Source organism: Diabrotica virgifera, chromosome 6 (genome assembly GCF_917563875.1).
Source record: "Diabrotica virgifera virgifera chromosome 6, PGI_DIABVI_V3a".
Classification (NCBI taxonomy): Eukaryota; Metazoa; Arthropoda; class Insecta; order Coleoptera; family Chrysomelidae; genus Diabrotica; species Diabrotica virgifera.
This window is the reverse complement of record NC_065448.1, coordinates 79,098,629-79,113,830: the sequence shown is the minus strand read 5'-3', so window position 1 is coordinate 79,113,830 and position 15,202 is coordinate 79,098,629. Positions and strand designations below refer to the sequence as shown.

The following is a 15,202-nucleotide window of genomic DNA, read 5'->3' as shown; positions in this document are numbered from 1 at the left end:
CCATAAATATTATTTTATACTAATACGTCACTAAAGAAGTGTAAAAACAACTTTTTTATATAAAAACAGACTAAAAATCTAAAAATTAAAGGAATAACGCGGAAAACACAAAAAATCGCTTATATAATTTAATTAACCTTTGAAATGCCGAGAGTGTCAAAATTTTATAAATGTCATTAGTGTCAAAATTTGATAACAGTGGAGTAAACCATTTGCCTGATGTTAGACCAATTACAAACAAGCTTTACGGCGCGGGAAATTTGAATTACTCCTCTTGGTTTAAAAACAGATACAGTAGAGCGTCGATTATCCGAACTAATTGGGGGACATAGGTGTTCGGAAAACCGATTTGTTCGGATAATCGAACTACAATATATTGATACATATTTATAGTCATACATATTTATCCACAAGTGAATAAAAGCCATATTTATATACCTACATATTTATTTATATCTTGATAATGACAACTAGCAACTAAACAAAAAAGTGCAGTCTTTGCAACAACATAGCATAATTATTTTTGGATACAAAAATTGAAGATATTTTAAGCGTCAATTACTAACGCTTGCTCGGTATTCGAGTGCGGGACGCGGGAGTCGATAGTTCGAATAAGCGGTCGTTCGGTTGATCGACGTTCGGATAATCGACGATCTACTGTAGTAACAAAAATTTCTAAAAAAAAGTAGGAACTCGTTTTTGACATCTCTTCGAAAATCTGACAACACTGTTCAGTCAGAAAACCATTTCTGAATTCTGATTGGTTAACAAATTTGTAATGATTTAATAGGGGAAGGTGATAGAGATTTTGACATTTGTATTATGTCAGAAGTTTAATTACTATTTTATCAAAAAATTATATTAAACAATATTAAAAATGTCTCTAATATTCAGGTATGATATAATTTGCAAATTATACTGCAAAATTTCTTTTAATGTTCCTATTAATAACAGATTATATAACATATAGGTTAGCTGGTCAAAGATGTGGTAGTCAATTTTTGAAAAATAATAGTGGAATAATTACCTGTGTACGACCTGTAACATTGAAAGCCTCTAACGTCTCAAGTCCAAAAGAGGAAGGACACGATGAACGTAACATGAAATTAGGGAGGCCCCAGTCGCCCCATTTGACCATTTATGCTCCCCAACTAACTAGTATGTTGTCTATTACTCACAGAGCTACAGGTAAATACTTCTTATTCTATTGGGATGATTTGAATTCTTTAAATACTCATATTTTTTTGATAAAAATATTTGTAGAAATATATTTTCTGTTTTATCTTAGTTCACCTTATAATCTTAATATAACTTCATTAAAAAACATTTTAAATCTAATTTAGGCTAGAGTCATCAAGATAATTAGAAACTTGTGATCAACCGTTTGATTTGGTGCTGTTCTTTTCCATGAAGATGTTTAGGTTTATGCCATCATCATCATCTACTTCATCCTCCAATCTCTTTTTCAGTCTTCCAACTGGTCTTTTTTCTTGCATTATTCCGTTTAGTAATTTTCTAGAGATTCCGTTTTCAAGTATCTGGACCATATGTCCTACCCGCTCACCCTTTCAGTGTGGCATTAAATAGTATGGAGTTGCCTTGTGAAGATATTGTTTAAATTAAATGGTAATGTGAACACAGCACACTGATATGCTTTTTGCATCAATATCCCACTATCCCTTTAATTTAAGAAGTCTTTGTTGTTAGAAACATTCATTTACTGGTACAGGTCTGGTGTAGAAATTATTTGATCTTTTCTCAAACTCTTTTCGGTCTGCCAGCTTCAGCCTTCTGCCGAACAAACTGTAAGGGAGGCGGAGCAGAAATTTTAATAAATAGAAACATTCTCTTTAAAGAGTGGCATAATGTAAAAGATCTGTCCATACAGGGACAGATTGAATTATGTTGTGCATATATTGAAAAATATAAGTTATATTTATTGACTGTATATAGGCCTCCGTCAGGCTCTTTTAACGTTTTTATTGAAGTACTGGAGGGAGCTTTACAATCACTTAACCCTTCTAAGAAAATCTTGATTCTTGGGGATTTTAATATTCATTTTAATACAGATTCTCCTCACTGTACAGAATTATGTAACCTAATGCATAGTTTTGGTTTTCATCAAAATAATTTCGAAGCCACCAGACAGAAAAACTGTCTCGATAATGTTTTTTCCAATTTGGATCCACAGGACCTTCAGCTACAAGTTGTTGATCCTGGTATATCTGACCATAGAGGTATATACCTGGAATTCACCTTAATGGGAGGAGAACAATTTTCTGATCCTCAAAAAGTGTTTTTTAGACCCATCACTGAGAGAGGAAGATACTTGTTCTTCTCTATGATAGAGGACATTTCATGGGACTTTATTAATGACACTAATATGAATGCGAATAATAAGTTTTCCTATTTTGTTCACATCATTTCCAATGCATTCTTGACCTGTTTCCCGGAAAAGTCTTACTCTAAAAGAAAGGGTCAGGCGGGTGTGGTGAGTTGGTTTAATGATAGCTTGAGAACAATGCGTGATAATATTCAATTTTTTATAGAACTTAATAAACAGCTTGATGCACCAAATTACCTACAGGAATACATAAAAAATATTAAAAATGAATATCGGACAGCAATAAAAGCAGCAAAGAAAGCTACCAATGACCAACTAATGTCAAACTCTCATAACCCGATTAAAACAATGTGGAATATCATTAATGAGTATAGAGGCATCACAAAAACTGAAACTAATTCTAATATAACACCTGATCAATTTAATCATTATTTTCTAAACATTGCATCCGAGCTGCATAGCCGTACTCCTGCACCCCACAATGACCCACTCAACTATGCACCACCTTATGCTGAACAGATGTTTGAATTCCAACCAGTCTCTTTTAATGAGGTAAGAGATATTGTGAACTCTCTCAAAAATAAAAAAAGTAAGGACCCATTTAATTTAACTGTCAGCTTAATCAAAGGGATAAAAAATCTAATAATATGTCCTCTGACCAAGCTCATAAACTTATGTATAGCTGAGGGGGTTTTTCCTGAAGTTTTAAAAACTGCGGTGGTCATTCCGGTTTTTAAAAAGGGAGAGACAGATCAAATGTCTAATTACAGACCTATCTCTCTGTTACCTATATTCTCGAAGATATTTGAAAAATGTCTTGCTGGAAAAATAGCAAGTTTCTTTGAGTCTAACGGGCTCTTCGTTGAATCTCAATTTGGCTTCAGAAAGGGTTTGAAGACTGTTCAGGGTATTTTGAATCTTGTAACATACCTACATCCAAGATGCTTTTGAACAAGGTAACTATGTGTCTTCCAACTTTTGCGACCTAAGTAAAGCCTTCGATTGTGTGTCCCACGAAATTCTTACTGCTAAATTGAGTAAATATAACTTCTCAATCTCCAGTATATCATTGATAAAAAATTATTTGACGGACCGCTGCCAGAGGGTGAGATTTGCAGGTGTTGAATCGGAGAGAGGATGCTTGCGCATAGGAGTTCCTCAGGGCTCTGTGTTGGGTCCCTTATTATTCTTGATATACATCAATGATTTACCACTTTCATGTCAAACTGCGCATTTCACTCTCTTTGCAGATGACACAATAATCTCATCCTGCAGTAAGGATTTGGTAACAGCAGTGGGGAGTTCGTGGGGTTCAGTGTCGGAGGCAGAACAATGGTTCCATTCTAATAGGCTGTTTCTCAATACAACCAAAACACAGTCCTTACTTTTTTCAACTAGAAATATCCCTGATGAACTGGACAATGCATCCTGTGCTAAATTTCTTAGTGTTCTGCTGGACCCTGGTCTGATATGGGATGCTCATACCACCTCTTTAGTGGCAAAGCTATCATCAAATACATTTTTGCTTCGTGGACTTTCATCCTGTGTTTCCGCTTCCATACTAAAGCAGGCATATTTTTCTTTGTGTCACTCACATATCTCCTATGCTATTCTCGCATGGGGCCATAGTGCAGGAGCGAAGGATGTATTCAGACTGCAGAGAAGGGCCATTCGCAGTGTCGCAGGCTTGCCATATAGAGCCGATTGCAGACAAGTTTTTATAGATTGGAAAATATTAACATTACCTTGCCAGTATATATATATATATATATATATATATATATATATGATAATCTTATATGTGTAAAATGCAATATGCATAAATTCCAGACTCATGAACAGATTCATAATATTAACACACGCTTTAGAGGGAACCTTGCCCTAAAGTTTCATAGGCTGGAGAGGTGCAGAGATGGCTCATCATGTCTGGCTATACATTTCTTTAATAAATTACCCCTAATAATTCGAGAACTGCCCTTAGATACATACAAAATAAAAATCAAAGAACTTCTTTTGGTGGGTGCTTACTATTCTCAGGAGGAATATCTCGGGGCTACCCTGTTGTGATAGTCCTACAGCTCTCTTAAATGTTCTGTGTGCTCTTGTGTTTTTATGCTAATATTCTAACTTTGTGTTAAGTATTTAGACTAGGTGATAAAATTTTATAGATTTTACTTATTAAGTGTTAGCTTGCCAATGTATTTCAATGATGCATTTTAACAGACTTTGACTTATGTAAATACTTTGTATATTGACATCAATAAACTGAATTGAATTGAATTGGTTTGTCCAAAATCACGATCCGAATCCAAGGAGAAATGTCCCAATTCAGGAAACTTGTTATCTATTGTCTTAAAATTTCCTGCCCACACAAGGTATTGCACATCATCAAAAAGTTTTTTTCTGGCCTCAGCCAGGATCAAATGGTCCTTGTGTTTCAGAAGATCATCAACTTATATTATCCTAAGAAGATCACTATTTTATTAGAACAATTTCATTACTACCAAAGAATACTCCATCCAACAATAAGCAAAAGCATCTGTCGGCTCCTTTAATGTTCAGGGGACAGAAATATCGGTCCGAGAATGGTAGGGGTAATACTTCACATTACACTAAGAAAAGTAATGAGGAATTCGTTCAAAACAGTAGGAAATTTGAGTTACACTGAGAAACAAAGTAATAATTAAAACTATAGTGTTTTTAAGTTGATCTATTTAATACGAATTGTATTTTTTTCTGCAAAATTTAATATAACCCATATATCAATTTTGTACTGATAAGTAAAAAGGTTTTAAGTTAAAAATATCGATTTTGACTGTTTTTTAAACTATGTAAACTGATGGATTTTTAATGCTTATGTAGTTGAATTTAATAGTTAATTTCAAAATAGGGACGAAAATTTCTATCGATTTCTATTACTTTTTTTTTCGTACTAAAAACTTGTCAAAATAGATATTTTTAACCCAAGACCTTTTTACTTGGTACAGAATTATACTTTCAAATTTTCTATTAACTTTGTCTTAGGTTGATGACTTTTTTGTTTCCTTTTGAGATATTTCTTTGAATGTCTGTTGACCTCCAACACCACCATATTCTCGCTGCATGAGGAAACTCTGCGGCTGAGGCTAGAATGACTATTCACCTTCGATTTCTTTCTGTGCATCTGAGGTTTCTGGAAACTCTGGTTGTACTGTACCAAATTCAATTCACCTGGATATACAGCGTGTCCAATTAAGTCGGCATCATATGGGAAACTTTTTTATTCTTAGTTTTATGAAAAAAAGTTATTCTTTATAAAAAGCTGCGCATGGTCTAAAACTTAAAATACAACCATCACTGATCAATTTTTTTAAGCCGTATACGAGGTATGTCAAAAAATATGAATTTTACTCAAGAGTAAAGTAGCTTTATTTTTCACAATATTGAAAATTGTTGTAATGAAAAGTTGTTTGGAATTAAGAACTATATTTTAATATGCAATTTTATCCTTCTAATTGAAAAAAATTGAATTTTTTTATGGATAACCAACATTATTTTCAGTTATTTAAGATAACTTTTTTATTATTAATTGTACGAAAAAAATATATACTTTGTAAACAGTTCTGCATGGTCAAAAGCCTTGAATACAACCATCTAATATCAAATTTGATCAATTTTATACGACGTAGGTCAAATGAGATGAATTTCGATCAAGAATAAAGTACTTTTATAGTTCAGAATATTTCATTAAGGAGGATGTAATTACATATTGGAACATGATTTTTAGTTCTATACAACTTTACATAATCACAATTTTCAATATTGTGAAAAATAACGGTATTTTATTTAAGTACTATTAAGCGAATTCATATTTTTTTATACACCTCGTATAAAATTGACAAAATTTGATATAACATGGTTGTAATTTAGGTTTTAGACCACGCAGAACATTTTATACAGAATAACTGTTTTTCGTAAAATTAATAATAAAAGAGTTATCATAATTATTGAAATAACTGAAAATAATGTTGGTTATCCATAATTAAAAAACAAATTAAATTTTTTTTCAATTAGAAGGATGAAATTGCATATTAAAGTATAGTTCTTAATTCCAAACAACTTTTCATTATAACAATTTACACGGCTTAAAAAAATTGATAACTGATGGTTGTATTTTAAGTTTTAGACCATGCACAACTTTTTATAAAGAATAATTTTTTTTCATAAAACTAAGAATAAAAAAGTTTCCCATATGATGCCGACTTAATTGGATTATAACAATTATCCCATCACATCTAGCATCTAATACCTGGGAATTAATCTATCAGCTGACAACAATATCGAAGAAGAGGTAAAAGAACAAATAATTAAAGCCAGTAGAACGGCCGGATGCCTAAACGACACAATTTGGAAAAACAAACACGTAAGAGTGCAAACAAAGGCCTGAATATATAAGTCAGTTATTAGGCCAGTTATGACTTATACGGCCGAAACAAGACCAGATACAAGCAAAACACAAATACATCTGGAGATCAACGAAATGAAGATCTTAAGAAGGATTGCTGGAAAAGGACTACAGGACAGGGTAAGAAGTGAGGAAATCAGATGCATATGTGGGGTAGACAATATAAATACCTCGGTAAAGAACAGAAAAGAAGAGTGGAATCAACATATAAGCAGGATGTCTGAATCAAGAATAGTAAGAATAGCCAGGGACAAGTCAACGTTAGGCAGAATAAGTATAGGACGCCCAAGGAAAAGCTGGAATGACAATTTAGGGACAGAATGAAATACACCGTTGAAGAAAAACAGGCAGTACTGCCTATATAAAAGAAAGAAGACATCAGATCTAGCATCTAGCCCCCTTAACCTGTTTCTTATTTTGTTTCCAATAGGATCCACACCCAATTTTTTTGTATATACTCATACCTAACATTAACTTTTCTAGTTATTCTCTAGTTCTAGTTATTGATAACTACGGGTTTAATACAGAACTTAACCTACCCCTATTGAAGCTCTGCTTTCACACAAAATTTTCCAGTTTCAGCTGCATTCGCTCTCTCTAATTGTTACCGTCTGATACATCTCTTGTACCACTCTCACATATTCAGCCGGCACTCCTTTCCTACTTAGTACCAATAGGTTTCTGGTAACTTTGCTATATACCTTCTACCAAGATCTAATGCTACCAAGATTAATAAACACTATGTGCAAGTCTTTCTCTTCCACTCATAAGTTTTTTCCTCAGCTGTCATAAAATAAAAATTGATGTTGTGGACCTGCCTTGCATAAACTCAAAATGACTTTTATTTCTAGAACCGTACACTAAATTTTGTTAGATTTCAAATGTAGGATAACGAAAACATATTTTGAATAGGGTGCTAAGACAAATAGGTGTGGATCCCGCGTATGAAAAAAAAGTTGATTAATAGCAAGCTGAAAATTTGTTAATAGCTTAAGGTTGACTAGTCGGACAAACTTTGATATATGGGAACACTGAAACAGGGGAAGTTTTAATTGTGGAACAGGTTAAAAATTTGGAACGGTCAGACCACAAAAAGTCACATGTATTTTGTCCGACAGAACTTCCAATCAATTTGTTACCCTTTCATTAAACTTTTATGAAAAAATCAGACTGCTATTTATCACCTGTCATAATACCTGTCATTTGACAGGTTTTACGTGTTGCACTCATTAAAATGCCCATTTGGTGATAAATAGCAGTCTGATTTTTGCATTAGAGTTTAATGAAAGGGTAACAAATCAATTTTAAGTTCTGTCGGACAAAATACATGTGACGTTTTCGTGGTATGACCGTTCCAAATTTTTAACCTGTTCCACAATTAAAACTTCCCCTGTTCCAGTGTTCCCATATATCAAAGTTTGTCCGACTAGACACCCTTAAGCTATTAAGAAATTTTCAGCTTGCTATTAATCAACTTTTTTTTATAAGCGGGATCCAGACCTAAAATACTTAATGATCTGAACAAAATTAAGCAAATGTTTGTTTACTGGAAATAAAATAATACTATTGCAAATTAAATAAAACACTCAATAGCTATGTTTAATTGTTTTTATTCTTTATTAAAAATCTGGGAATGAATAATTTTAATTACGTATAATATATGGAATCATCTAAATGTTTGAAAATGAATCACATAAATGTTTAAAAGGAACTTCTCTCATTGCCCTACGATCGTTTACCTGTTACGATTTCTCGGTACTCAAAAAAGAGAATTATTTGGTCACGATCTAGTGGGGCATCCCAGTAGGAACCACACAAGAAAGTCCACCTTTGCGTGGAGCCATCACAATGAGAGTTTATTTTAACAATATGTTTAATAGTATTATCCTTTTTTTTTACAATTAGAAAAGACTAAACTACACAATAATTTTACAAATACATTCACATTATTTGTTAGGTTCAACAAACAGTTGTTAGGGGTTAGGTTGAGAAATAAGAAATAATACATGAAACATGTCGGATCGTACATGCGCAAAGAAATTTGGATCGTGAAATAGTCGATGCTTTCGCTTCTTGTTGGATGGAGTATTCTTTGTTACTACCTTTGCCTTGGATTTCAATCCAAGTCCAAACAAATTGTCCTATCAATACCCTCTGCCATTAGCTCTGACTCTGACAGTCAGAGCTGTTCAAGTTGCTTGATTGTTTGGTTTTAGAGGCATTTTTAATCTTGAACAATTTGGCTTTATGAGAGGGAGGTCGACAGGCCAATCTAGTTTTGTATGTCAATCATATATAACGTGTGATACAAAATTATTGTCACCATAGGTGGCTCTGAACGACAGAGATAGCTATACAGTGCATGTCTATTCTTAATTCAGATACTTTCCAGTCTACGTCAACCTTGCAGTGTACGTCAACTTAACAAGAAAAGTTAGGTTATGTAGAGATGTTGGTGGTGGACATATACAGCATCTTGTTTGATTTTATTTATTATTGTTACTTATAATTTTGTTAATTCTTTTTATTTTTGATTAAAGTTCTGTCGTAAAGGTTTTGACTGGTTTTTTATGTTTTATAAGTAATGTTAATCAAAATTAATTGATAAACCAATGATATAAATTCAGATTAAAACAAGACATACATAATTTTTTGCACGGCTAGCTTTGATGCCAATAATTGTGGATCGCTCGTTATAACAGCTTTGAAGAGGGATTCTAGGTGACTCAATCTATGCTGACTTTTCTAAAGCACTTCGGGTCATCAGATCAACCACAGGTTCTTCTTCCAAAAACTAAGAGCTTCAATAGATTTTGGAATTTATTAATGGCTATATGCAGAAAGTTGACTTAGGGGTGATACCTCAATTAAAATAATAGTACCACCAGCCGTGCCGCAAGGCTCCCATTGTGGCCTTGTTGTACTTTGCTTGTGTTTAGTCAATTTAGTACAAAAAATCAAAAAATGTAGTGTTCTTATGTTTGCTGACAATGTAAAACTGATTCAGTTTTTATTGAAAAATTCAATCCTAGAAAAATGCTGTTCTATTACAGGAAGATCTTAAATCATTTTATGATTGTTGCAATTTAAACAAAATGTGACTTAACATAAACAAATGTTATAAAATGACATTTTCGAGGCAAAGAAAACCAATTACATTTGTTTACTCCATAAATAACTTGTCATTACCTGTAAAAATGAAGTAGACCTGGGAATCTGGTTAGACACCAAACTGTCTTAAGTCACATCAATCAAGTGACAGGGCGATTAAAGTTGGTACTAAGATTTATCCAACTTCACATCTATAGACCTGTCTTTATTTAAATTTAGAAGACTTTATTGTGGTCTCGTTAGTAATCTTCAAGAGTATTAATCAGTTGAATAGTCCCCATCATACAACTGTTACATTGAACAGATTGAAAGGGTCCAAAATAAATTTTTGTAGATAGCAGATTTTAGGAGTGGATATCGGAGAGAGGAATATGACTATAATTGTGTCAGAGGCAGTCTTGAGTCAAAGAGATTTGACTGGACTGAGCTTTGTTGGATTTATGTTTTCTGTACAAAGTCATTAATGCTGTTATTGGGACCGTGCAAGTTCGGAAAAGCGACACCTATTTCTACGCTCTGAACTTTTATTCGCACTTTTAATTATATTGGCCAATCATATGGTCCTGGTTACTGGATAATTGTCAAGGCCATAGTCCAAAAAAAAATAATAAGAAGAAAAAATAAGATTTAGGTTGTGTTATTCAAACTTAAACAATTGTATGTAGTAAATAAAATTAGTTATTAAAACGCAGTATTGCAAGCAAAATACAATTAATTAAATTTACCTTTATATAATAATTGCATATCATATCAATATTGTGAAGCAATATATAATTTGCCTTCTTAAATGACAATAGGTATGAAATGTACGTCAATTTGACAATTTCAGTTGACAATATGAATTATTTAAGAAAGTTGCAATATTTCTCCGCTATTCGCGCACAATCGTTTCGCGTATCCCTTCCAAGTACTTGCACACCGCGAATAGATTGTCCTCAATTGTTAGCACTTGTTAGTCTTAAGTACTTACTAGAAAAAACAGACAATCAGAAATCTTTTCAGTGCCATTTCAACATACTAATTATGGTATCAATGAACCAACTACATCATTGGTCCTGAGTGCTAATAGCCTGCCAAGACAAATAAATATTTTTGACTCCAAAATTAGTTTATTTAAAAAACAACTAAAAGGTATCTTATAAGTGATCTCTTTTACATGTTAAGCGTAGTCTATCCTTGGTAGCGGTATTAAGAGCATAGGTGCAAAATGTCACCTGTCAAAATGTTCAATGTGTTTTAAATGTTTTCATTTTTTTCGAATCTTGAGAAAACTAATAAGTATTTTTGAAAAACTTAAACGCAGAATGAAAGATTGCATCATTACAGAGGGTAGAAAGTCCCTGAAAACTTCTATAATGTTTATTTTAATAAGTTACAGGGGTAAAAAAAAGAGAAAATTTAGTGTGATTTTTAATTTCAAATATCTCATTCAAAAGAAACTGTTTATTTATTCTAAGGGACTTTCTACCCTTCGGTAATGATGTAATCTTTCATTCTGCATTTAAATTTTTCAAAAATATTTATTAGTTTTCTCAGGATTCGAAAAAAATGAATGAAAACACAGTGAACATTTTGACAGGCGGCACTGCGCCTATGAGCTTGTAGTTTATTATTCTGAGATATTTGATATTTTAAACATTTATTATTGTTAAGGTGTACCTTTGTTAAAACTTTTGTAAATGCATGCCGTTAACAAATAAATGTGTAAAAAACTTACTGAGAAGTAAAAACTTTGTTTGTACAGTAGTGTGTTGTTTTATTAAAAACTTTAATCTTTAATGCCCGACTGGTATATTATTTGACAAATAATGACATGATCTCGAAGTCAGTTAAGTATGATATAATGCCCTAGGGCGTAATTTTGAAAAATAACGCCCTAGGGCATTAAATTTAAATAACTAGTTAATGTTCTGAAGCTATTTCCTTGTGGCATTTTTATAATCAACTATTTTAGATGGGAAATAAGCCACAATTTTACCAAGAAAAAATGATTTTATTAACGTTTCGGAGCCCAAATCGGGTTTCGTTGTCAAAATACAAAATACTACTAAAATAAACAAAAATGTTATTGTTAAATGTTATTGGCAATTCAGACGTATATTATACATTTTAAAGTAGAAGACTTTAAAATGATATCGCCAATATTTATGAGTTGCGTTCCTGGGACGACTTTACTAAAAGTTAGTTCATTCGATTACATGAAATCAATCCTAACTCAAGAATATCCGTCATAAAAAATTCATAGCATGTGATCTGTCTTTAAAAAGACAACCAAATGCAACGATGACAGTAAAATTCTCGCGTTAGAGATTCCATAGTAAATCACGAGGGAAAACCAGGAAAAAAAACCTCGTGATACTATCCCGACATCGTAAGTATTTGGTCTTACATTTAATTTACTTTCAAAAAACTAATACCAAATTCTGACTTTAATATGTTTAAATTATAAATAATATTAATAATACATAGATACACAATAAGTAATACTAAAATATGTACTAACTCGATATGTTATTGACTTACTAATCGTGGTAGGTATTTTCTTTCTATTGACTTCCTCTTTCAGTATGGGTAACCACATCCTACTGCATTCTACCGAGGAATTTGCGACACAATTGGTTTCATTTAGCATAATTAGAGCCGCTTCTTTGATTTTTCTCTTTTTACTATCTGATTATTTCAGTACTATACTTGAATCTCTCCACTGAACTCTATGTTCATTATCCCATGCGTGTTGACATATTTGAGATCTATCAAATTCTCTATTTTTAATATAAGACTGATGTTCACTTATTCTAACGTTTAGTGGTCTTGATGTTTCACCTAAATAAAATTGTTTGCATTCACAAGGTATTTTATAAATGCAATTCTTTGTTCTTTCTTGTTCATTGTTAGGTTTAGTTTTAGATAGAATAGATCTCAATGTGTTTGTTGTTTTGAATGTTGTTGAAATGTTGAATTTATTTCCTATTGTTTTAAGTTTCTCGGATAGTCCTTTTATATATGGTATTGATATTTTCCTCGTATTATTTCTTGTAAATGTTGTAGGATCCCGTTCTAAGTTGTGCAAATGAAGTTTTTACTTCTCTACTATGATGTAAAGCCAACTAATGGGACTTTCAGTAGTTGGCAATCAAAGTGCAACAGACTTTAAGTTGGAATCAAAGTACATTACAAACGTTTTAGGTCTTTATCAGACCATAATCAGGTTAAACTCCAAATCTAATTAGTTGAAACTAGCCACAGAATTTGGTCACAAGACCTTTTAATTACAACATTTGAGCCATTGGGCTTAATTAAAGGCGAAACTAAGTCGATGTTTAAAGATTAAAAAACCTATTACAATGGTGTCTTCATCTTTGCTTTAAACTTAATGGTTAATGTAAACTTATTACTTTGATTTCAACTTGGTTCTTTTTTAGAAATTTTTTTTAATTAAAATATACCTATACTATTTACAGAGGAAGATTTTTACTTCTTAAGTAGTTATTTCTGTAGAAAAGGAATTATTAATACTAGCAACAATTAACAAAAACCTTTTTTTTATATCTTGTAGGTATGGCATTGTCCTTTTATGCAATTGCCTTTGGTCTTACAGCTGCTGTAGCACCCGAATCAATTTCTTCATATATTGAGACTATCGAATGCGCAGGCGTAGGAGCGGCAACCATAGCTGCAGCGAAATTTGTATTAGCTTTCCCCATGACTTACCACTTCTGGAATGGTATTCGTCATCTGTTATGGGATACTGGAAAGTTCCTCACTATTGGAGAAGTCTATACTACTGGATATATAATGCTTGCTCTATCAATTGCTTCTGCAGTTGCTCTTTGTATGATGTAATTTATATTAGCTGAGAACTTTTTTTTGTTATGACCGGTATTATATTATATTATTTTCGATGAAAACTCTGTTATTGTGTTAATTTTTTTCAAAATATACATATTTGTAAAAAATTGGTTGTTTCATTGAATTATTATAAGCCCAGTAAATGACCGTTTTGGAATGTAATTTTCGTAGTTACGACGGATCTGTTTGAAAAATTGGATTCAGGTTCCTCGTGACCCTCTACTTCATTATTGGACTTAAGCCCAGGGATCCTTTCCTTGGGGGTGAAATTCACCCCTCCCCGGGGGTGAAAAAACACGTTCAGATAAGTCCGGAAATGGATAAATTGAATAATTGTAAGAAACTTTTGTTCTATAGTTTTTTCACCAAGTCAATACTGTTCGAGTTATTTGTGAGTAAAAATCCACGTTTTCAGAAGGTTTTTCGCAAAATAACTAAAAAAGTTTTATCGAAAAAAAATATTTTTATCAAAAATGTAGCCTATAAAAAAACGAAAAAATGGCGAATTTATGCAGTCTATGGATCCAGTAGAAAAATAGGTTCCTATTCGTCAAATTCCAAATTGAATATTTCAACGTGAAATAAGCAAAAAATGAAGCGCTTTTCGGGGAAAACTCATCAAAACTTTTTAAAAAGTGTTTATTTTTATTTTTTATAAAACTTTATTAAATAAAAAAATGTGAGTTACGCTCAAAATAAAGTTGGTCCCCTTTTTTGGTAAAGAAATCGTGAAAATCTCCCCCTAATTAGCACTCCAAATGAAATTAATCATTATTGATTTATAATTTTTCTTATAGATCTATTGTTTACATGATCTGTAAGTTTGACCGGTTCCACAGGCTTATTTTTGAAAAAAAGTTGGTTTCATAGTAAAAAAAATTAATTTTGAATAAAATGCCTTGTATTATAAAATATCATTTTATTGCGCAAAAAGGGAGATCCAAAAGACCACGAGAATTACAGACCATAAGCCTGTTACCACCTCTACAAGTTATTCACAAGAATAATAATAAATAGACTGGAAACAAAATTAGATTTTTACCAACCTAAGGAACAGGCGGGTTTTAGGAAAAACCTTGGCACTAGTGACCTGCTCCACTGCATAAAAGGGGTTATAGAAAAATCCATCGAATATTACCGACCATTGGTTCTGGCTTTCATAGACTTTCAGAAAGCAGTCAGTGTAATGAAAGCGTTGGAGGAAAGTCGGATAGATTATCGATACTCCAAACTAATCGCGAACATACCTAATAATGCAACATGACCGTAAAACTACACAAATATATAAAATGTATAAAAATCACAGGATGAATTGGACAACCAGAAACGTTATCTCCCAAACTCTTTACGGCAATTCTGGAAAATGCTTTTAAAGAATTGGAGTGGGACGTCAAAGGAATCAATGTCGAAGGCAAAATGCTTTTTCGCGAACAGCATAGTTCTGACAACAGATA

At 32.5% G+C, this 15,202-nt stretch overlaps 1 protein-coding gene across 1 annotated transcript; it reads left to right on the top strand.

Annotated features, from left to right (window-relative positions):
• The first annotated feature begins 727 nt into the window (after positions 1-727).
• Positions 728-13,810, top strand: LOC114335731 (succinate dehydrogenase cytochrome b560 subunit, mitochondrial). Its single transcript, XM_028286020.2, has 3 exons — positions 728-894; positions 971-1,188; positions 13,456-13,810. Exons 1-3 carry the CDS (start codon positions 878-880, stop codon positions 13,740-13,742), a joined length of 522 nt encoding a protein of 173 aa, XP_028141821.1. The 5' UTR covers positions 728-877; the 3' UTR covers positions 13,743-13,810.
• The last annotated feature ends 1,392 nt before the right edge of the window (positions 13,811-15,202 follow it).